Source organism: Ramularia collo-cygni, assembly GCF_900074925.1.
Source record: "Ramularia collo-cygni strain URUG2 genome assembly, contig: RCC_scaffold16, whole genome shotgun sequence".
NCBI lineage: Eukaryota > Fungi > Ascomycota > Dothideomycetes > Mycosphaerellales > Mycosphaerellaceae > Ramularia > Ramularia collo-cygni.
Genome location: NW_019716270.1, coordinates 83311 through 105166, shown reverse-complemented (window position 1 = coordinate 105166; position 21856 = coordinate 83311). Strand labels below are relative to the sequence as shown.

Here is a 21856-nt window from a genome sequence, read left to right as displayed (position 1 = left end):
TCAGAGGCAAGGAAACATGTTGTCAATCGATGGGACGTCCATCTCGTTGGTTTGTATTCCATGCCAACAGCATGTGCTATCTCATACGTAGCGCAACACCCCGTGGTATCGCGTTCATTGTATCGATCAATCCGACCGKCGAGTTTGGGAAAGAGAGATGTTTTGAGCCGATCCGTCACTCGACTGCAGTCTCAWTCGCGCTCATTTCCGAAGTCTCGTCGCATTGTCTTTCGGAGTCTCGTCTTCACTCTCTATACCCGACGCAGGGCTTTAGAGGCTAGTCAAACGAGACTCGTCCTTGAATGTTTGTATCTTGGCYGCGAGAGCATCGCACAAGGTATCTAGCAACTTGTAATCCGAWAGCGTCTCAATTTCGCCGCTCGAGTAGCTCTGAGGATGGCAGCAGCTGGAATATGCTCGCCTGATGAGATATCTTTCAGGCGCTGCTGAACCATTTCCTTCGCTAGTCCACTTGGCGGCCGCCTGGATGATGTCGTGTATACCGCCTGTGGATCCTTCCACCGCGGCTTGCATCTCATCCATGGAGTGTGGTCCCCTACTCTGGGTAGCGAGGGTACTGCAAGAACCTTCGATGATACGGTAGTTTGCTTCGWTAGCTGCAGTGGCGAAAATCTTGCGCAGCATGGATTCTGGGGCCGTAGTCTGGAAGGCGAGCTTCATGACTGCCCAGGGGAAAGGTCCAGAGTGTGTCCCGTCCTCGTCATGGTGCGGGACTTTGGGCACGTCGAGCCAGTAGAGAAGATGCAAAGCAGCGCTGTTCTGAAACCCCGGCATCAGGTACTGGTCTCCCGCCACCCAGCACTTCACCATCAGCGCCTGCATGACTTGACAATCCGCATCGTTCTTGTGAGCGGCCACAGGCATCTCCTTGTTATGGATCCAGAACAGCAGTAGCTTCCAGACCTGTCTTTCATCTTCCGGAAACCTCAAGACTCCGATGTTGTGATCTCCACCCAAATGCTCGTTTTTGATCGCTTTGATGAAGTACTCGGATGCCTGTTCGAGCGTAGTCTGTCGGACATACCAGGGCTCGTCAGATGTCCCAACGAAGATCKTGATGAAGCGCTCTGGGATTTGTTGCAGTATTCTGGAAGATGTCAGGTTGGGCGCGCACAAAAGTGGAAGGTGCGCATTGTACTTTGACAGCTCATCTGCTCCGGTCTCAACATCAGCGATGGTCGCTTCCATCGCCATGTCGTCGTCCTCCATTTTCAACTCGACTTCTCCGGCCATGATTCCGGGTTGCGAAGACTCGATGGATGTTGAAGTGAGGCGCGTTTGCAAAATCGAAACACTTCCATCCACTTCGACGGGAGGGCGCTACGGGACTGCCGAGCAGGCGCACGGACCCTCAATCACATGAAAATCAGCTGCTTGCCTTCGATTCGACTCTCGGGATAACGGGGCGCCGAATCTGGGATACCCGATCGTACACTTTCTGGGAATGAACTACCTTACTTCGATCATCGTATCGTCTTGAAGCGATGCTGCCTAGTTCCCCCGAGGTTCCGCTACCTCCTTCTCAGGACCTTGGATTGCCGCCCGTCGCTGATTAATCGGAGTTCGGCTTCCTTGGCTTACTCTAGAAAGACCTTCGCATAACATATACAAAGGGTAGGTACCCCCCAAGTAGGTAGGGTAGCTACGCTACCAAGGGTAGGAATAACATGCACGGAAGGAATGAATACAAGAGCGTCTGAGAAAGAGGCAGAGGTTTCGAAGCTTCTAACATTGAACCGCAACGCAGTGATTCCTTGGCAGTATGATCTACTCACCAGCCGTCCTGTCGCAACGACGATGCTTTTCGGAAGGTTGAGATCGTATCAGATCTTTCCTCACAGATAGAGTCCACGCATCTGATGACTCCGCCACATCGCCTTGGTCAAATCTCTCCCAAGAACAGAACACAGCGCTGTGCATTAGCAGGAAACCATGGTGCTGCAAGGAGATGCGAGAACCGGGAAGGTTCAGAGCGTAAGCTCTAATTCCTTGCTGGAATGAGTGATGTGTGTATAGTGGTCGGTTGCAAAAATTAATCAAGCAATGCCCTTCTCATTCTCAACAAACGCAGCTCTATTCCTCCTCCCACGATAGACGATTCGCATCCTTGAGCAATTTGATCCCAAAACATCTTCCAAAACAAACTACATTCCCTACTCAGCATCATCGTCAACGACCTCCTCATCCTCCTCATCATCCTTATTCCCGGCCGCCCGCTTCACAACTCGGATCTCAATTTTCTCATTTTTGACCTGATCCTCCGTCTTCATGGTCTGAAAGAATTGAAACAACAGCTTMTTGAAGTCTTGCAATGGGATCCTCTCATGCACAAAGATGACGATACGCAATCCGGTGTTCTTGAACGTATAGTGAATGCGAGATCGATCTTCAGCGTGAGCGTCGTAGTAACTGAGGATACGTCTCCAGTTGGTCTGGTTGGCGTTGAGAGGTTTGTAGTCGAGATGGTCTTCCACTATTTTTTTAAGTAATTGGGTTAGTTATTTCGCTGGGATGCTCTGCACGACGTGGGACGTACTGTTTACTCTTCAGCCTTTCGATGCAGAGAATGTTTGGAGATGGAATTGGATGGGACTGGATATACGACAGTCGATGAGTGTCTGACTTCGACGTCATACATACTCAACGTGACGATGTCCTAAGATCCTTCGCCAAGAAGTTGCAGCCTGATTTAGTAAAATGTTGGTGTGGTTGTCTGAAAAAACCCTAGCGTGAATCCTTTGTGGGACGCTAATTTCATCCTCTAGGAAGTTAGCCATGTAGGGCAGACTGACCCGAACGTTATGTTAGATGTTACAAAGGATTTCCATAGTCATACTAGGGCTTGTATGCTTTGAAACTCTGTTCCTCGTAATCTTGATGTCAGTCTAACAAGGATTTTGTTCCTTTCGGCAAATTTTTCAATGTTGGTTCCTGCTGCGGCTGACACTAAGCCTTGAAATCGAAAACGTCATACTATGCGGCGAAGCATCTTTAGCGTAGATTCTTCTTTCGAGGTAGTTAGTAGATCGATGCTGCTTAATTTGGTACGGCGTTGTTTGGCCATACGGCGTTGTTTGGCTGAGTCCTAAAGTTATGGGATCGATCCCACTCCTTCAGCGGAGTCGATACCACAAGTTCCGTTGCAAATCCTACACGACTTGGAGGGCCCATCAAGATCGCACTGCTAGACAGAAAATTTGCCTTCCGTCTCCGATGATGGCGGTGTTTCATCTGTTTGCTTACAGCCCTACAGAGATGTCGTATGGTCAGCATACATCGAGTTCCTTCCCCTCGCCCGAGCATAGATAAAGCCACTGATTCCTTCCGCATGTGTGGAGATCACATCGACCCTACAGTCAAGCACCTCGTATTCAAAGTGTTCCTTGCATCTTCATTGTGGATCCGCAGAGGCTGATTTGGCTCCGCTCATCGCCGCCTCAAATCGACGTGCCAAGCGACTACGAGTAGCATTGACGACCCGCCAAGATTGTTCGAAGGATGGAATGAGGTATTGCCAACATGAGGATTCACCCCATGTTCGAAATTGTAAGCGAGACGGGTCTTCAATGCCAGTAGATCGCTGATTCACAATGGTGGACTTCGACACTCATTGACATATAAATGCAGCCGTCCACTGCACCTGTCTCAACTCATCATCACATCAAACAAGCCAACAACAACAACAAGCAGCAGCAATCAAATCACTCACCTCCTCTCTCTCACATCCACCATGCAGTTCACCATCGCAACCATCGCCATCGCGGCCTTTGCTCTCAACGCCGCTGCATGGGAGTTTTCCTTTTCGGACACTCCAGGTTGTCTCTTCACTGGTGACACCGTTGCTTCGGGTATGTGTAGCTCATGGAGGAGATTACAAGCTTCCACCCTCGTTTCTGACCATTTCTCGCAGGCAACGGTAACCAGGCTTGCACAGCCGTCACGGCGGGTGACGATGATGACCATGTCGACATTACTGGCTTGGGAAACTGCATCATTAGCTTCTACGAGGACGCAGGATGCTCGCTTGCTCTTGACTACGATGCTTTCGATGAAGGTATGTTGAAAGGAGGGAGCCTCCTATGGCTTTTGCTGTTCTTCCAACAGCGGATATCATACGTGGGCGGTACTGATGATTCTTCCAGATGACTGTGAGGAGTTCGAAGGCTACAGGCCAGCGGCTTTCGATGTTACTCAGTGCTAGAGTAGCATCAGCTCAGGGACAGCATTTCAACTGCTGTCAGAGAGGGAGAGTTGAGAGAGACGGTGGGATTTAGGAGGAGGAGAGAGAATCTAGGGGGATGTGAAGTGAACGCGCTTGACTTGGCCGCTGTGATAGTCTAGGCAATGCATCAATCTTGTCACACACTTCTCCTTTTTGTTGAAAAAAAAGAGCCCTGTTGGAAGTTCAGATCCCGTTTCCTTTCGTGAGCGTGGTCAATACCCTGAGAGAGCCCATGCAGGTTCATAGCTTCTGCAACACGTTCTCGTCAAAGTTTGCCATTGCCTCCTGGATTAAGGCCGGTGGAATTGAAGGTCGCTCGCTCTCCTTGACATGAATCGACGACAACGCTCACGATGCGGTAGCTCAAAGCATGAAAGCAAGCAGCTTTACGGAGATTGAGACGTCTTACCGGATAGAGTATTCGTTATTGTGTTGGCGTCGCCGCAGAAAGCAGGGCGGAGGGAAAGAATGAAGTCTTGTCAACCTCTCAAGCTCTGCAGTGCCGATGTCGCTCAGTCGGCGCCGATGTCGTCCGCCGTCCTTTTCCATGGGATGTTCTTCATCTCACCTTTGCCATTACATCAAGGGGAAACATCTCAAATATGTGTATCTTGATTCATGTTCCACAAGGTGGGGGATTGAAAGCCCCGGGGCGGAAAGTCGTTGCCGACGGTTTCAATGGCGTGACACTGCCGATCCTTCCTGATCCTTCAACAGCCTTTCTCCTACTTTTATCATCTCACCATTGAAGAACATCAACCTACCTAATCCTCAAGGACGAGATGCTGCTCGGCGTTCCAACTAGTTTCGTTGCGATATTCTTGCAGGGTACTGTGGCGACTTTCATCCCGCCGTTCACAGGAGATGCGCTTGCACGCTACACCATYAGCGCTTCCGGAATCAACGCAACTTTCATGCCGTATGGCGCAAGGCTCACCAATTTGTTTGTCGATGACAGACATGGAATTGCTCAGGATGTCGTTATGGGCTACGATGAAGGCGAAATATATGTCCGCGACACCGCCACCAGACATTCTTACATGGGAGCCATTGTTGGTAGATATGCCAATCGAATCCGGAACGGCACATTCACTCTCGACGACGAGACTTACTACATTCCGAGGAACAGCGCAAACAAGAGCACCCTACATGGTGGGAACATTGGCTTTGACCAAAGGAACTGGACTTTGATCTCACACTCTTCATCTTCTCTTACCTTCGCATTTTACGACGAAGCGTTTGAGGGCTTCCCCGGTGATGTCGTAAACTTTGCCACATACACTGTATCTGATGGCCCTCGTCTCACCACTCGTCTGGTGTCCATTCCACTCGACCATACCACACCCATTATGCTGAGCAATCACATTTACTGGAGTCTGGGCGGCTTCGTCAATCAAGCAGCACAGAATGTTTACTCTAGCACTCTGCACATGCCTTACAGCTCTCGGTATGTCCAGGTAGCCATTGATCAAGTCCCGAATGGTACAATAGGCTCTGTGCATGGCACATACCTCGACTATACCTCGCCGGCTGTCATTGGCTCCAAAATTCTCACTGGTCCTAAAGACAGCTRCAGCTTGAATTGCACAGGATACAACAACGCCATGATCATCGACCGTCCACGCTCTTCTGGGTTGGAAAACATCGATCTTGTTGTGCTAAGCATGTCTAGTCCGGAATCCGGGATCAAAATGGACGTTCGCACGAACCAGCAGAATCTGGAGATCTTCAGCTGTAACTTCTTCAACGGCAGCATACCACTCAAGTCCAGCCAAGTGCACGAAGGTGTCGAAAGCTCGTACGACCGTCATGGCTGCATAGTAGTAGAACCGCAAGGTTGGGTGGATGCGATCAATTGGCCTCAATGGGGACAAGAAGAGTATCAGATCTATGGGACTGACACTCCGCCAGCTGTTAATTTGGCGCACTACGATTTCAGTGTTATTACAACAGAATCTAGCGCAAGAGAGGAGTTGTGATTAGCTTTCCCCCCAGAAGATCGCCCGCGATGCGGCATGCTCGCCTGGTGGTACTCACGTGCTACCGCGTGGTATATGATCATCCACCATCCGAGGGAACCCCATGTCATCTGTAGCTCACTGCCTGCAACCCACCTCAGAGGCAGACAAAATTAGCGACATGGACCTTGCCGAGGCGGCGATGCTTTGGCTGAAGTCGGAGTTCGGCATGCCACACGGGAAGGCGTTGATCCTTTTGTGATCCAGGCAGGCAGCTATTGGTTCCTTCAATGTCCTGCAATCTTTTGCACTCCCCGTACAGTGACTTTGATTCGCCTAGGAGATATGCACAGGCAGCATCGGGCAAGGCGGGAAGCCATTCGCTCCTACAGTATCTCATCACACCGGGATGGCTCCTCGTTGATCCGAGCAGACACTTCGCGGACTGTTCCATCGCCGTGTCGATCTACACAAAGAGGCACATGGCATCGGAAAACTCTATTGACGAGGCTATGCTGTACAGATCTACGATGCGTCAGATATGGAATCCTTCGGAATGGCTGAATGTGAGGTACAAAAAGCGAAATGCCCCAAAAGATAACTATCACTCGAATGCTTCCTATCCACTCGACAAACAGCCAACATGAAACTTTCAATGCTTATAAGTCAACTGACAGCCTTTGCTGCAGCTGCCTCCGCAACATACAGTCCACATCCTTACGATGCCGTCTTTCGGAAAAGACAAGCGGAATCAACAAACGCAACTGCAGAAGTAGATCTCGGCTATGGCATCTATAGAGGTACTTTCAATTCGACATCTGGTCTAAACATCTTTCGCGGGTAGGTGTCAAACATCTTGGAGCAAGGGAGGTACTGATCATGTTCTAGCATTCGCTATGCTGCCGCGCCTATTGGTGAACTGCGATGGCAATTGCCGCAGCCTCCCTCGGTCAATCGTAGCATAGTCATCGATGCGAGTGATAATGCGGACATCTGCCCTCAATCAGAACGCTCCGGAGATATACCAACTCCGGCAACGCAGACTGAGTCTGAAGATTGCCTCTTTCTCAATGTCTTTGCTGCCAAGAATGCCACCGACCTGCCAGTCATGGTATGGATTCATGGAGGCGGGTATGGTCTGGGGTCGGCCTCTCAGGAGATGAGTGAAATCATCACTACGAATCACAAAGGTTTCGTAGGAGTTGCAATCCAATACCGACTCGGTGCGTTTGGATTCTTGAGCTCCGACGAAGTTCACAGATTTGGTACTACAAACGCAGGGCTACGAGACCAACATTTGGCTTTGMAATGGGTACAGAAGTACATTCATCTGGTGAGTGTGATTTCGCTGGCTATTACAAGGCAATTCTGACGGGTCCAGTTTGGCGGCGATCCTACAAGAGTAACGATTGCTGGGATCTCGGCTGGCGCCGCTTCTGTCATGCTGCAGACCATGTCCTTTGGCGGCACCATCGGAGACTCCCTGATGAGTGGCTCTATAGCTGCAAGCCCATACTTGCCCACGCAATACAGCTATGCGGACTGGCAGCCTTCGCAGTTCTACTATGCCTTCGCTACCGCAGCTGGATGTTTTAATGGATTGGCAGCCAAGAATCTCCACCAATCGTCCATTTTCCGATGTCTCCAGAAACAGGATTCAAAGGTCTTGATGGATGCGAGCTACAAAATCTCCACTAGCGGTATATATGGCAGCTATGTGTTTTCCCCCGTCACGGATGGTGAGTTCGTGACGGACACGCCAAGCCGGCAGCTCCTACGGAAGGAGGTGAATGGCCATCGAATGCTGAGCGGCAACAACGCAAACGAAGGACCGCTCTTCGTTCCTCAGAACATCACCAGCGATGAAGACCTAACGAACTGGGTCGAGACTACCTTTCCGCTCCTCACATCCGACGACATCGCCAAGCTATTAGCGTACTACCCTTCGGATTCCAGTCCCGACGCTATCAAATTTGCAACAACTGGTATCAACAGCCCGACCGCAGTCAATCAGTCAAGTTTAGCGGTTGGCAACCAACAGCGAGCGAACAACATCTACGCTGAATCCGTCTTTGTATGTCCTTCGTATTGGGTCACAGAAGCCTTCACAGGGAATGGTCGTCAAGCATACAAGTACCAAGTCTCGGCCCTTCCAGCACTCCATGGCTTGGATCAGTACGCCTATTTCAACGAACCTAGAGATGCGAGCCAAGGCGAGGCTTTTAGCGAGGAGCTCTCAAAGATATGGGGAAGCTTCGTTATGAATGACAAACCCAGTGCTGCCGGGCTTGAAAATTGGCCATTGTGGGATTCACGCAACACTTTGATGGCAAATTGTGAGTGCTTTCCAAAATCAAAGCTGAAAAGACGGACTAACCTTTTTCCATCGCAGTGAATCAAACTGGTGGCGTTCTGGTCAACAGCTCTGTGCAAGATGGCATTGAATTGCAGTCTTACAATGAGATTCTCAATACTACTTTCTATGTTGGAAATGATAGAGAACCGTCGTTCAGCATTGTCGATGCTCGTACTTGGGAAGGCGGTCGTGGCGTACGATGTGATTTCTGGAGATCCATTGGAGGTGTGGTACCAGAGTAGTTCTGCTGGTCATTGTGTAGCGTTGGATCATACTGGCTAGGATTTACACGAGACGGCAGCTAGATCTCCTGCGTTGTTTTTAGAACATGGCAAAGTCCCCTCACGGGCCTTCGTCCTTAGCTGGAACGGAGGAGTAGGAAGACTAGCTCCACCATGCGAAGRTACTATCACGGCGTCTCGCATCAGATGCCACTCTTGACGGCCAAATCAGCCTTTTTGGTATTTCTGCAAGCATTGACATACTTTGAGAAAGAAGCATACAACAAGGCTAGCCTTCTCGTGCCTACCGGCCGTCATCTCAGAGTCCGGACTCGATGCCAGCCATCTCGAGTGACATTTCACCAGCGATGCTCAGCGTTCTTCGTGGATATACCAGATTCGTCATTTGTAAGCTATGTACATATGTACATGTAGTCGCAGATTTATGAAAATCGGGACACCTCCTATCACATACGGGCCACCGAACCCGACGCCGACTCCGACTCCGAGCTCTTGCCGGAATGCCAAGTCGCATATGATTGGCCACTCTTGACGCCGCTAAGCAGAGCTCGGATCCTACGTACCTTTCACACGTCTCCTCTCCACAGACCGACTTGTTGCTTGAACTTGCTTCTTCACATTAAACGTCAGCTTCCATCGGTTTTTTCATGGACCTATGTTCTGCCATGCCGTACATACATCCGAATCACGGCACGWATCCATCAAGACGCGTGGCATGTTATCGGCATCTTTACCATCATCACATACAATCTGTGAATGGCCACCTTAGGCGTTCCATCAACACAAGTTTCGTGAGTCACTTGCAAGGATGCTGTCGATGTTGGCGCCACCATACGGGGGCTAGACTACTCCTTATCCAATACCAGGTAACATGAAATCGCGGATGCCTGTTCCCAAGTGCTTGGACCCTGTACAAGTTTAACAACCGAGATATACACCTTCGCGTCTTCCAACAATTCCCATCACTTCCAGTCCGCCTTTCTTTTCCTCTTACCCCAAAAACCCCAAGAACATCCCCCAGAAAAACAATACAAACCATGACCACCCCAACTAAAACCCTCGCCTTCTTCGGCGCGACAGGCGGCTGCGCAGGCTACACGCTCGCCAACGCCCTCAAAGCCGGCTACACCTGCACAGCACTGGCCCGCACGCCCGAAAAACTCACAAAATCCCTCGAAGCAAAAAACGTTCCCGCAGAAACAATCTCCGCACACCTCACCATAATCTCCGGCAACGCGTACGAAGCCACCGACGTCCGCAACACAATAGCACCCAACAACAACCCCGTAGACATCATCATCAGCGGCATCGGTGGAAGCCCCGTCATGCAGAAATCGCTCAAGAAACCCGTCATTCTGGACCAACCGACCATTTGCCAGGATGTCGGAAAAGTCATCCTGCAAGTCGCACGGGACCTTCCTGCTTCTGAGAAGAAACCGCTATTTGTAAACTTCTCCACGACGGGAATTCCCAACCCGGGCAAACCTTGGGATGTCCCGACGTGGTTTACGTGGTTGTATAAGTATGCTTTGGTGGATCCGCATGAGGATAAGAAGGTTTTGCAGGAAGCTATTGCGGCTGATATCAATACTCCTGGGACGGGGATTGGGGGGTATATTAATGTCAAGTGCAGTTTGTTGGTCGATGGGGAGGGGAAAGGGTTGGATAAGGTGAGGGTCGGAGTGGAGGATAAGCCGGCGGTTGGGTATACGATTCAGAGGGCGGATGTGGGGAAGTTTACGTTTGAGAGGATTGTGAATGCGGAGCCTGAGGCTGAGTGGGTGAATAACTCCATTACGATTACTTATTGAGATGGGAGGGGGTTTGAGTGTTTTGTTTTGATAGATTATGGATGCGGTAATGGGATGGAGATTGGGAAAGAGTCGTGGCTGAAAATGTCCATGGCAGCTGGGCGACGTATGAGATGATACCTATAGAATTCTGTTCGATATTTTACGAGTGAGCCGTCCCATCTTATCTTGTTCTTGATCACCTTCTGACTTGGAATTCACGACTGATTGGATGCGTCGCATGTCATTCAATCAAGTGATGTGATCCAGACGTGGTTAAATTGAAGGTTGCCGCTCTACTCGCAGATGTTTGACTTCCATAAGTCTGCTTCATATTATGCTTATAACCTTGGCTATCTGTTCGCGATTGTCGTCGTCGATTCAATCCAAGGACGGCCGGACTTTTCGCGTTAATCATGCCCTGGACGTCTTTCAACACCGTATTCTCAACAATCTACACAAGAACCACGACACGCAGGGCGGCCGCTCAGACTTTTATCTCGAATGTCCGGCGGAGTTTTCGCAGTCACAGCGCAGTAGCATTCTGTTTTGAGAGGTTCATAGTAACGTGGCTGTGTTTGCGTCTCATTCATACCCGTCTTAGGTGCATCTCCCAATTAATACAGCCGTCGTCATTATTCATTGCCAACAACTCCGCAGGTTGTGATGAGTCTGACCAGGCCCAAGGCTTCAGCCCTTTCCTGCACGCCAATGATGTCGACTTTTAACATTCAAAGTACCCCAGGATAAGCACATCAGTACGTGCCTTGGAGATGGCAGCCTTCCTTCTTGACTTGAAGCATCATGTTGCGACCACGAGACCAGTAGAGCTGTCGTACAGGCTGATTGCCATCGCCGGCGAAGCCATCCACGAAATCTTTGAAGGTTTCGATGTCCCGACTCGCAAACGCGGTCGTAAAAAACAGAAAGGAGGCGGTCCTGTATCCGAACTCACGTCAGTGCAATGTGCTTCCAATGAACGATGCGGCAGGTCTACCAATTGCCAGAGCTCAATGACTTCATCCAACCCTCTTCCTTGACCAAGAAATCTGTCGMGTTCTTGATATGACCAATGTCATCTTTTGTGATGAATCCACAACGCTCATGATCGCGGTTCTTGTCACTTTCTATCCTTTTCCGTTCCTCTCCAATATTTACTCTGTCGACCCCAACGCAGGCTTCCTCGCCGTTGCACAAGGGTATACACGAGTAGCAAACATCGCGGAGTACGAGAAATCTGCATACATCCGGGGTACGACGGAGGCTTTGTTTTATCTTGAAGTTGCCTTCGTCGGAGATGATCTTAAGTCCTGGCTCCTCGGGGCAAGCACTGGACATGGAGAAGAGTCCTGCCAAGAAGAGTTGGAGAGCGCCGATGTGAATGTTGAAAAACATGTTTCGCCGTGATGGAAAATACTCGTGCTTGTTGATGTCTGAATTGCCGACGTAGACCGTCGTTGAAGATGATGTGGAGGATGGTGTGAAGATGGATTGACAGCATGAGAGTCGGGATGTTACTTGGAAGTGACGCCCCAGTCGTTTGAGGAAGGCATGCCCATTTGAAAGTGGTTGAGCATGCACGAACACTGCATTTATCTCCAATACGCACTGGGGTTCAGCCAGTATATCTGCGGATTCGCCACGATAAATTTCATAATCGCCACAGAGTATACCCATTCCAGGGTGATCATGTCAACGTTAGGATTTTCCATTGCAATCCGCCAGTCTCTCTGCTGTTCGTTGTACGACGCTGTTGTGTCGGCTTCCTGATAATACATAAAGTTCGTAGCCGCATAAAGACGAAGCGTAGAGGGTATCCTTGAGATTCACGTTCCCGCACAAATCTGGCGGCTGTCTCATCCTGGCCCAGGTGGCTCGTTGCCATGGCCTCTTGAACTACCTAAGGGGACTACACCTGTGGCCTGGATTCAAGACGTTGAAGACGCTTCATATTAAACGAAACATGTTGTTCTTTACACTCCGCTTCATGGCAGAGGCCTTGCCGTCCTCGTACTCGACACCAGATTCGCCACCATCGCCGGAGATGCCAGCGAGCTTCTGCATGAGTTCGGCATCTTTCTCTGCCATTGTCTTGGTGGATTTCTCAGTTGCGGCGACTTTTTCCGCTTCGAGGACGACTGGATCAGCGTCTTTCCTTGCGGCTGTGTCATCACTTTGTGATGCTGTTGGAGAAGGTTTCGTGGCAAGTTTTCGGACCTGAACAGCTGATGTTCGCGGCAGTCTTTGTGTTACTCTTTGCATTCTGTAGGGCTTTAATGTCGTTGATAAGCCTATTGACGGATATTTCATGTGATGTCTTGTGTGTGTGATGTGGACTTGAAGATGAAGATACGTTGATTTGTGATTTCTGCATGACTCGCGCGATCGGATCCTTGAGGCCACGCATGACTCAGCAACGACTTCTTCATCTGCACTTTCACGATTCGCGTCTTCACCTCGACCATCCCCAAACATCACCACACACATCCACCCATCATGCCGGTCGTCAAGGGAGGAGTCTGGACGAACATTGAGGATGAAATTCTCAAGGCGGCCGTGTCCAAATATGGACTCAACCAGTGGGCGCGGGTGTCTTCGCTGCTGGCGCGCAAGACGGCCAAGCAGTGCAAAGCGCGATGGGCCGAATGGCTAGATCCTGGCATTCGGAAGATTGAATGGAGCCGCGAGGAAGACGAGAAGTTGCTACATCTGGCCAAGTTAATGCCGACGCAATGGCGCACCATCGCCCCGATTGTCGGACGCACCGCGACCCAGTGCCTGGAACGATATCAGAAACTACTAGACGAAGCCGAGCAGCGGGAGAGTGCCGAGTTTGGTTTGGCGGGTCCAGAAGGTGGAGAGTCTCAGGCTCCATCGGCGGATGATGTGAGGAAACTGCGGCCTGGCGAGCTGGACCCGGACCCGGAGAGTAAACCTGCTCGTCCGGATACCGTCGACATGGATGAGGATGAAAAGGAGATGCTGAGCGAGGCTCGTGCACGTCTTGCCARCACACAGGGAAAGAAGGCGAAGCGCAAAGCTCGTGAGAGGCAGTTGGAGGAGAGCAGGCGCCTGGCCGTATTGCAGAAGCGGAGAGAGTTGAAGAGTGCTGGCATCAACATCAAAGTCACAACCAAGAAAAAGGGACAGATGGACTACAACGCAGACATTCCTTTTGAAAGGGCTCCTGCCCCGGGCTTTTACGACACAATCGACGAAAAGGCGGCAAATGAGCACGAACGGGAAATGTTCGATCCACGGAAGCAGCAATTGGCCAACAAACGAAAGGGAGATGGGCAGGATGACGGTGCGCAAGAGAGTAAGCGGAGGAAGAATGACAAGGATGGAGGAGCCAGTGCTTTTGCCGCTGCTGCAAAGGCCGGCCAAGCGCAACGGATTCGCGAGGCCGAACAGAGCAGCAAGCGACGCGGTTTGGTTCTTCCAGCTCCCCAGGTCAGCGAGGGTGAAATGGAGGATATTGTYAAGATGGGCATGTCTGGGCAAAGAGCACACACTCTGGCATCGAGTGCGGAGAATGATGCGACGAGAGGACTGCTCGCCAACTACTCCAACACTGTTGGTGCCACTCCCATCCGAACACCTCGTGCCCCACAAGAAGAGGATCGTATTGCGAATGAGCTTCGGGATGCCCGCGCAAGGACCGAGACCCAGTCTGTACTTTTGGGTGGTGAAAACACTCCCATGGCGGAGAGCGGTTCTACAACTGGCTACAATGGTGTCGCTCCCTCGAAGCAGACCTACGCGACCCCCAATCCCATGGCTACACCCCGCGCAGGATCATCAAACATTCCCGGCGCGACTCCTGCACGCGACAACTTCAGACTGAACCAAGAAACGGGGGCTATGGAACTTGTTGGCCAGACACCACGAGACATCCGTCTTCGTGAGCAATCTCTTCGCTCGTCCCTTCGCGGCAAGCTCGCCAGTTTACCCAAACCACAACAATCCGAATTTGAACTCGAAGCYATGCCCGAAGAACAACCCGAGTWCGCCACGGCCGCGGAGTTGAGCAGTGAAGATGCCGCGATCCGCGATGCACGTGCCGCAGCCTTGGCTCAGGCAAGAGCGCAGGCAGAGTTCCGCCTGCAAACCCGTGTGGTGCAGCGTGGCTTGCCTCGACCAAAGTTTGTTGATGTAGATGCTATGCTTAGACGTGCACAGGCGATTGAAGATGACGTAGAGAGGCAGATTGAGACGGAAATGGCAGTTCTCATTGCGAACGATGCACAGAAGTTTGGAGGCGCCAAGATTCCGAAGAACGCCACGAGACCAATCATAACTTCATTTAAAGAAGAGGATATGCAAAGGGCGCAGATGGAGGTTGTACTTGAGATGGGTCAAGACGCTGATCGGAGACAGTTCGGCGCTGCGTTTGAAAGAGAATGGGAGCGTGCGCATGCTTCTACTGTCCTGCCTGGTTTAGCTGGTTATGCGGAGGACGAGTTGGATGAAGAGCAGCTTTTGACCGAGTCTTTCGATGCAATCCAAACGACCATCGAGCACGTTTCCGACAAGGGTAATGGGTTGGAAAAGAAGCTCGCGAAACTTCAGGGAGGTTATCTGGCGAGATCGAAAACTTTGAGGCAGAAGATTTTGGAAKCGAGCGAGGCATTGGCAAAGACGAAGCTCGATGCCGCGGTAGGTCGGCAAGCGCTTGCGAGTGAAGAGGCGAGCATTGCTGGACGACTCGAAGCTGCCAGGGAGGCAGTTGCATTTGTTGCTAGAAGGGAGCGAGAGGGTCAAGACACTTTCCGAGCTGCGAGGGAAGAGCTTGAGGCATTGCAATGATGAATCTCGCTGGTCTTCAGGAGTTGCATATGTAACATGCAGCGGCAGCTTGCCAATACAGCAATCGACCACTCCATCACGTGCGGGCCAAATCCATCCAACAGAACAGACGGGCATGAGAGCGCTCGTGATGTTGACGGCTATTACGAGGTATCAGTGAGATACACTTTAGGCGTCCGGGTGTTATCCCTCCACAATGCCACATCCATCTCACACAATATTTGTGAAACTATTGATAGAATGAATGTGTCGAGGCGCACCCGTTTTCGCGGTACGCTACACGTGCCACACGTTTGCCGTTCCCAACGGCCAAACGGTCTCGTTCTGGTTCCTGAGGAGTGGCCGGGGCATTGAGCTTTTCGTTGCTGTTGCCGGCTATGGGGATGTTTATTGTTTGTCTGCATCAAATATTGCATACAACACAAACATTTGATCTCCTTCGCCACCAAATCTACATCAACATCAATGCGCAATGGCAAACAAACGCAATACCAAGACGTGATTCCTCGGCCTTACAATCCGGAAATCGTTCCATCGGCCGTTACGGCGCCGTTTGATTCGCCCGCCACCGTCCGCGGCATAGCTTGGCAAAGGAGGCAGAAGCTTTGGACATTGCGTGTACCCCGTCATTGGCGCAGCCTCTTTGTTGTTGAAATACATACAAAGATGGAACTGGCGGCGTCCTGCGAAATACATGCGAGCTGTTCGGCATTCACTTGACACTTTTAAAATTCCCCAGGGTGGTGTGATCGACAAGGATCCAGAGAGATGTCTCGAATGTTTACTGCTGCCGCGCTTATTGTGAGATTGCTTGGCGTTGAGGCTATCAGTCTCCCTACACATTCTTCCACAAGAGATGCTTCACCGCGAGATGCATCACCGAGAGTCATACGGCAGCCGCTGTTCAAACATCACATTCCGGATCCTGTTCAGCGGGATCGAAGGAGATTTTTACACCAGAGACGACAGGATGGTGATGGCACTGTGGAAGTGCCTATTCGGAATGATGTGTTTTTGTACTACATGAACATGTCTATTGGTACACCGCCGCAGGAATTCGAAGTACATTTGGATACTGGCAGCAGTGATCTCTGGTTAAACGTGGCCAGCAGCGACTTTTGCACCACAACGGAAACCTGCGACACTGGAACGTACAACGCCAACAGCTCATCCACATACGAATATGTGAATAGTCGCTTCGAGATTTCATACGTGGATGATTCCAGCTCGGCGGGAGACTACGTTAGAGATACTGTACGATTAACAGATTCGAACATTACATTACCTGGACAACAATTCGGCGTGGGATATGAATCCTCCACATCAGACGCCATCCTTGGAATCGGCTACCCAACAAACGAAGTCCAAGTCTCACGAGGAGGTCAAATATACCCCAACATCCCCGTATCCCTCGTCAACGAAGGCTTCATCAGTTCCCTCACCTACAGCCTCTGGCTCAACAACATCTCAGCCGACGAAGGTTCCATCCTCTTCGGCGGCGTCAACACTGCAAAATACCAAGGAGAACTCACCACCCTCCCCGTCATCCCCACAAATGGAATCTACCGCGAATTCACCATCGCCATGACCGGCGTAGGCCTCAACGGAGACGACGCAGAACGCTTCTCCGGATCCGGCTCATGGAACGTCCATCTCGACTCCGGCGCAAGTCTCACCTACCTCCCGGAATCCATCGCCAATTCCATCTACGCCTACACGGGCGCCCGCTACGACGCGACCGTCGGCGCCGCCCTTCTCGACTGCGACAAACAATCTTCCCCGGACACGATAGATTTCCGCTTTACGGAAGAAGCCGCCACGATTCGAGTTCCCATGAGTGAAATGGTGATTCCCTATGCGCAGCTCGGGGGGGAATTGGTGTGTACGTTGGGAATTTTACCCGCGATTGCGGCGGAGAGGAGGGAGTATTTGATTTTGGGGGATACGTTTTTGAGGAGTGCGTATGTGGTTTATGATATGGAGAGGCATACTGTTGGGATGGCGCAGACTGTTTTTGGGGATGTGGAGGATCATGTTGTGGAGATTGGGGCTGAGGGGGAGAGGCCTACGGGGACTGCTGGGGATGGGGCGGCGCCTGCTGCTAGTAATTTTGTTGCGCCGCCAGGGGGAGGTGGAAGCGGGAGTGGAGGAGGGGGTGGGAGTGGGAGTGGAGGAGAAACTGGTGAGGAGAGTGCTGGATCGAGGGTTGTGGAGAGTTGGAGTCTTGTTGCGGTTGTGGCTGTGAGCGCTGCTATGGTTTGCATATAGTGGCAACTTTATTGAGAATGAAGTTCCTCATTCATGATTGATATGATCCCATGATGCGTGAATGGCCCAATTACTTGAGTGGAATGAACTCGATGAGATAAAAGAGATCCACAGCTAAGTTCACCTGTGAAGAAAATCGGCTGTGTGGTGAAAGTATATCCTGTACGGTGACTTCACCAGAGATCCTTCGTTGGTGCCGGCTGGCAAGTGGTATCTGCTTCTCAAATAACAAAAGCAATGTGATGAGATCATTGGCATTATCAAGTATCGTCAGTTGCAGAGAATGTCCGGTGGCATACCAGAAATATCTCAGAAGGGTTAGGGTTTGGGTAGCTCTGTTCGACTCCGGAATATCCTCGGAATTGAAGGGGGTTCGGAATTCATCCCGGACTTCGACTTCGACTGTAGGTGTCGGCCACAAGGAAATATCTCTCATTCATCACTTACACCTCATCATGTTTCGAGGGTTTCGGTATACAGCGTCTCTTTGCATCGGAGGTTGTCCAGACCCACGGATTCCTTCGAAGCATCAGAGCGCTGGCGCGTTGGCAGCGAACCAATTTCTCGCAAATTCACAGCCAAAGCGGCCGATGCCGATGAACAGTTTGTAGGAACACCATCAATCCGCTGATCTGTCGGGATTCTGTCATGAAATCTACATGACGCATATGCAGTTCCGCTATCCCATCATGCACCCAGCAGAAAGGCGGATACCACTTCTAGGCAGCCGCATATAGAAAACATCGCTGTCGATAACTTCCCAAAGTGGATCGAAGGATTCAAAGTCCTCCAAATTCTACCAATCAAGACACATGGGCACACGAGAAGGATTCCTGAAGGATGTGGCATTGATTGTTTGGGGCGCAGCGGAGCCCCAAAATGCACGAATCACGCGCCGTGTTATTCTGAAGCCTTGAAGGAAAGTTCTTGGGGGGAGATCTTTTGCAACATTGTTGACGTCGGTCTAGTTAGGGGRATGGCCTTAGCATCAAATCCATATGGTATAGCGTTGCGCAAGGTGACACGATCGATCCATCACTGCCACGTTACGGAGCTATATTGGCRGCGTGTCCGCCCGTGGGGAATTCTCTGTTACATCCCACGACACCACCCTCGCGACAAGCATTGAAGAAATGATCCTCTCCGAGTTTGCCAAGCAGACTTGGGTACTGACGAAAAAGGATCTCCTTCTTGTCGCTCGTCGACGATGGTTCAGCACTTTCATCAGAGCTGTTGCGTTTCCTATTGTGCTCACAGTCATCATAGCGAGTGTGAAATCGTGGATTCACAATGATGGTGGCTATGGTATGTAATGGTCTGGGGTGTAGGCGGAAAAGTGTTTGCTGACCTGCGATTTGTGACATAGGCATCGGCACCCCGTCTCCTATCCGCACTTTGGCCGAGGCATTCGATACAGTTGGAGATGCCAGGAGGGACTTTGTGATTATTGACCGAGGACTCCCACAAAGCGATGTCCGATTCGTGATTGATGAGCTCTCCACCCTGGCTCGCAATGGTAACCGCAATCTCAAGATCCTGCCTGATTCCAGCGATATACCAAACATCTGCCCTGCTTCCAGCAAGGGAGTCACGACGTGCTTTGGAGTGGTGGATATCTGGTCTTCGCCAATGCAAGGCCCGGGCGCAATCTGGAATTACACCCTATGGCAGGACGACGTGATTCGTGGAGCGAATATCCACACTGACTCCAACGCAGTGCAGCTCTACACCTATCCTCTCCAGCAGGCTGTCTTTGGGCTCATTTCTCAGAGGAACAATGGCTCAGTGCTTCCCGACACGGTGTTGAACTACCCTTATACCGCGTCCACTCAAGCAGAGCAGGACTTTAGGGATGAGAAGTTCTTTGGTTTGCTTGTGACACAGGCCATTGCATTCGTGCTGTTCATCGGAATATGCGGAATTGCGTACCACCTCACCGGGCATGTGGTGCGCCAGCGAGAGGAAGGCATGCTCCAGCTTATCGACGCCCAGATGCCCAACAAATCCCGCTGGGAATCTCTAGCTGCTCGAACAATCGCCACCCACATCGCCTTCGACATGATCTACATGCCTGCTTGGATAGTGTGCGGCGCCGTCGTGGGCACTCAAGTCTTTCCCCACTCGAATGCCGGCTGGTTCGTTCTGCTCTACATCCTGGCAGGCCTGGCCATGACCAGCTTCTCAATCCTCGCATCATCGCTGTTTCGCRGAATGCAGCTCTCGGCTCTGAGTGCTATCGTTGCGGCCTTGGCCTTCGCTATCGTGGCACAATTCACACAGTCGGGCCAGAAGGCAACATCCACCGCTGCAGCCACCGCTACTGGGCTTCTGTTCCCGCCAAGTACTTTTGTATATTTCTTGGTGACTGGAGCTATCGCTGAGATCTTCGGCCAGCCACTAAAAGTCAATCAAGAGATAGAGGGCATAATCGGTTCTCTGCTTAGCATTCGAGTTTGGAACCTGACACCCGCACACTTTATCGGATTCTTCATCTTCCAAATTGTCCTCTATCCGATCCTAGCTATCGTCACCGAGCGATTCCTATGGGGAAGCTCATTCCGGGGTAGACATGTTCGGTCGACGGAGGAGATGGAAGGAAATGCGCTGCGCATCAGCAACTTTTCCAAACGTTACAACAAAGCTTTCAAGAAGAGTGATCGAACCCTTGCAGTCGAGCAGCTCTCCCTCGATCTTTTCGCAGGAAGTATCACAGTCCTTCTGGGCAGCAACGGAAGCGGCAAAAGTACCACCCTGAACTCCATCGCTGGCCTCGAAAGTATCACCGAAGGACGAATCGACATCGATGGTAGTGGTGGCATCGGACTTTGCCCGCAGAAGAATGTCATGTGGGCTGAAATGACGGTTGAAGAGCATGTATGGTTCTTCCAACAACTCAAAAACCCTTCGTTGGGTCGTCAGGCAAGCCGTGATGAAGTCAAACGACTGGTGGAGGGCTGTGATCTGGCCCACAAGACCCAWGCCAAGTCGAAGACACTCTCTGGTGGACAACAACGCAAGCTACAACTAAGCATGATGTTTGCCGGTGGTAGTAAAGTGTGCTGCATTGATGAAGCCAGCTCTGGTATCGATCCACTGGCGAGACGAAAGATTTGGGATATCCTACTCCGAGAGCGAGGACATCGTACRTTGGGCCGAAAGGCAGGAGTTGTCAACCCAGCTTGTCTTATCGCGTGTGTGAGACGTTTCCTGAGACAAGCTGTCGAAAGCTCTCCTGCCTAATCATTCCACCATTGAAATATCTGCTGACATCTTCTGCCCATTGCTCTAGGCACACTACTATTAACCACACATTTCTTGGACGAGAGCGAGGTCTTAGCTGACCACATTGCTCTACTATCAAAAGGGAAGCTCAGGGCTGAAGGCTCGGTGGCATCTCTGAAAAGCTCCCTTGGGGGCGGATTCCGTGTCACACTCCCTGGCCAGCAACAATCCTCATTCCCAGCGAGCTCTGACATCACAACACACCAGATTGGAGATGATGTCGCGTTTGATGTTCCTGATTCCGCGACTCTCACAACCCTGCTCGGACGATTGGAGCAGAAAAGTCTCAAGGACTACAAGATAGAGGGGCCCAGCATTGAGAAGATCTTCCTCCGACTTGCTGATGAGATGAAGCTTGATGAACGAAATGGTCTCGGCGCTGGAAGCATCGAGAGGTCTATCTCCTCCGAGACGGCCCTTTCTAAAAAGCACACTGCTCACTCAGACTCCCCTGCGATGGAACTGCACACAGGGACAGGCTGTGGGCCATTCACACAGACCTGGGTGCTGTTCCGAAAAAGAGTCACCATCCTCAAGCATAATTTCATGCCTTACGTGGCCTCTCTGTTCGTACCATTAGCCGTTGCTGGTCTAGTCACTCGCTTCCTGGTGAACGTAAGCTCCGACGGACTTGTCTGCGAGAATCCCAACGATGCCTTCAGCACATACAGATTGGTACCATCAAGCTTGCCGACGTACTTCAACAACTACGTGGTCGGACCTCCGAACACGATTACAGACGACATACTGCGGCAACTCGTCCCTTGTCAGGATTTCTACTCTGCTGAGTGTTATAATTATCAGGACAGCGGCTCGGCATCTGAAGCGTCATCTCTGGATGACTTCAACCAACAGATCAACATGAGCTACGCTTCACCGGAAAGCGAAGCGTAGCTCATGTTCATCTC

The 21856-nt window shown here is 51.1% G+C and overlaps 11 protein-coding genes; 7 read left to right on the top strand and 4 right to left on the bottom strand.

Annotated features, from left to right (window-relative positions):
• Window positions 1-270: 270 nt before the first annotated feature.
• On the bottom strand, window positions 271-1254 carry RCC_08937 (uncharacterized protein; the record flags this gene model as incomplete). XM_023774182.1 has 2 exons in its annotated part: window positions 271-1108; window positions 1160-1254. 2 exons carry the CDS (start codon window positions 1252-1254, stop codon window positions 271-273), a joined length of 933 nt encoding a protein of 310 aa, XP_023629950.1.
• A 920-nt stretch (window positions 1255-2174) lies between these two features.
• RCC_08936 (uncharacterized protein) lies at window positions 2175-2558 on the bottom strand (the record flags this gene model as incomplete). XM_023774181.1 has 2 exons in its annotated part: window positions 2175-2494; window position 2558. Coding segments are annotated over 2 exons (321 nt in total).
• Window positions 2559-3751: 1193 nt separating this feature from the next.
• Window positions 3752-4222, top strand: RCC_08935 (uncharacterized protein; the record flags this gene model as incomplete). XM_023774180.1 has 3 exons in its annotated part: window positions 3752-3869; window positions 3932-4075; window positions 4164-4222. 3 exons carry the CDS (start codon window positions 3752-3754, stop codon window positions 4220-4222), a joined length of 321 nt encoding a protein of 106 aa, XP_023629948.1.
• Window positions 4223-5025: 803 nt separating this feature from the next.
• On the top strand, window positions 5026-6222 carry RCC_08934 (related to mutarotase; the record flags this gene model as incomplete). The annotated part of the gene is made up of 1 exon (XM_023774179.1): window positions 5026-6222. One exon carries the CDS (start codon window positions 5026-5028, stop codon window positions 6220-6222), a length of 1197 nt encoding a protein of 398 aa, XP_023629947.1.
• A 622-nt stretch (window positions 6223-6844) lies between these two features.
• On the top strand, window positions 6845-8799 carry RCC_08933 (related to esterase; the record flags this gene model as incomplete). XM_023774178.1 has 4 exons in its annotated part: window positions 6845-7041; window positions 7090-7534; window positions 7583-8537; window positions 8594-8799. The coding sequence occupies 4 exons, from the start codon at window positions 6845-6847 to the stop codon at window positions 8797-8799; spliced, it is 1803 nt and encodes a 600-aa protein (XP_023629946.1).
• A 1037-nt stretch (window positions 8800-9836) lies between these two features.
• Window positions 9837-10610, top strand: RCC_08932 (uncharacterized protein; the record flags this gene model as incomplete). The annotated part of the gene is made up of 1 exon (XM_023774177.1): window positions 9837-10610. The coding sequence occupies one exon, from the start codon at window positions 9837-9839 to the stop codon at window positions 10608-10610; it is 774 nt and encodes a 257-aa protein (XP_023629945.1).
• Window positions 10611-11344: 734 nt separating this feature from the next.
• RCC_08931 (uncharacterized protein) lies at window positions 11345-12266 on the bottom strand (the record flags this gene model as incomplete). XM_023774176.1 has 2 exons in its annotated part: window positions 11345-11528; window positions 11587-12266. 2 exons carry the CDS (start codon window positions 12264-12266, stop codon window positions 11345-11347), a joined length of 864 nt encoding a protein of 287 aa, XP_023629944.1.
• A 270-nt stretch (window positions 12267-12536) lies between these two features.
• Window positions 12537-12851, bottom strand: RCC_08930 (uncharacterized protein; the record flags this gene model as incomplete). The annotated part of the gene is made up of 1 exon (XM_023774175.1): window positions 12537-12851. One exon carries the CDS (start codon window positions 12849-12851, stop codon window positions 12537-12539), a length of 315 nt encoding a protein of 104 aa, XP_023629943.1.
• A 234-nt stretch (window positions 12852-13085) lies between these two features.
• On the top strand, window positions 13086-15398 carry RCC_08929 (related to myb-related protein cdc5; the record flags this gene model as incomplete). Its single annotated transcript, XM_023774174.1, has 1 exon — window positions 13086-15398. The coding sequence occupies one exon, from the start codon at window positions 13086-13088 to the stop codon at window positions 15396-15398; it is 2313 nt and encodes a 770-aa protein (XP_023629942.1).
• A 1029-nt stretch (window positions 15399-16427) lies between these two features.
• Window positions 16428-17666, top strand: RCC_08928 (related to Probable aspartic-type endopeptidase opsB; the record flags this gene model as incomplete). The annotated part of the gene is made up of 1 exon (XM_023774173.1): window positions 16428-17666. The coding sequence occupies one exon, from the start codon at window positions 16428-16430 to the stop codon at window positions 17664-17666; it is 1239 nt and encodes a 412-aa protein (XP_023629941.1).
• A 1133-nt stretch (window positions 17667-18799) lies between these two features.
• Window positions 18800-21842, top strand: RCC_08927 (related to ABC transporter; the record flags this gene model as incomplete). XM_023774172.1 has 3 exons in its annotated part: window positions 18800-18971; window positions 19033-20808; window positions 20956-21842. The coding sequence occupies 3 exons, from the start codon at window positions 18800-18802 to the stop codon at window positions 21840-21842; spliced, it is 2835 nt and encodes a 944-aa protein (XP_023629940.1).
• Window positions 21843-21856: the final 14 nt, after the last annotated feature.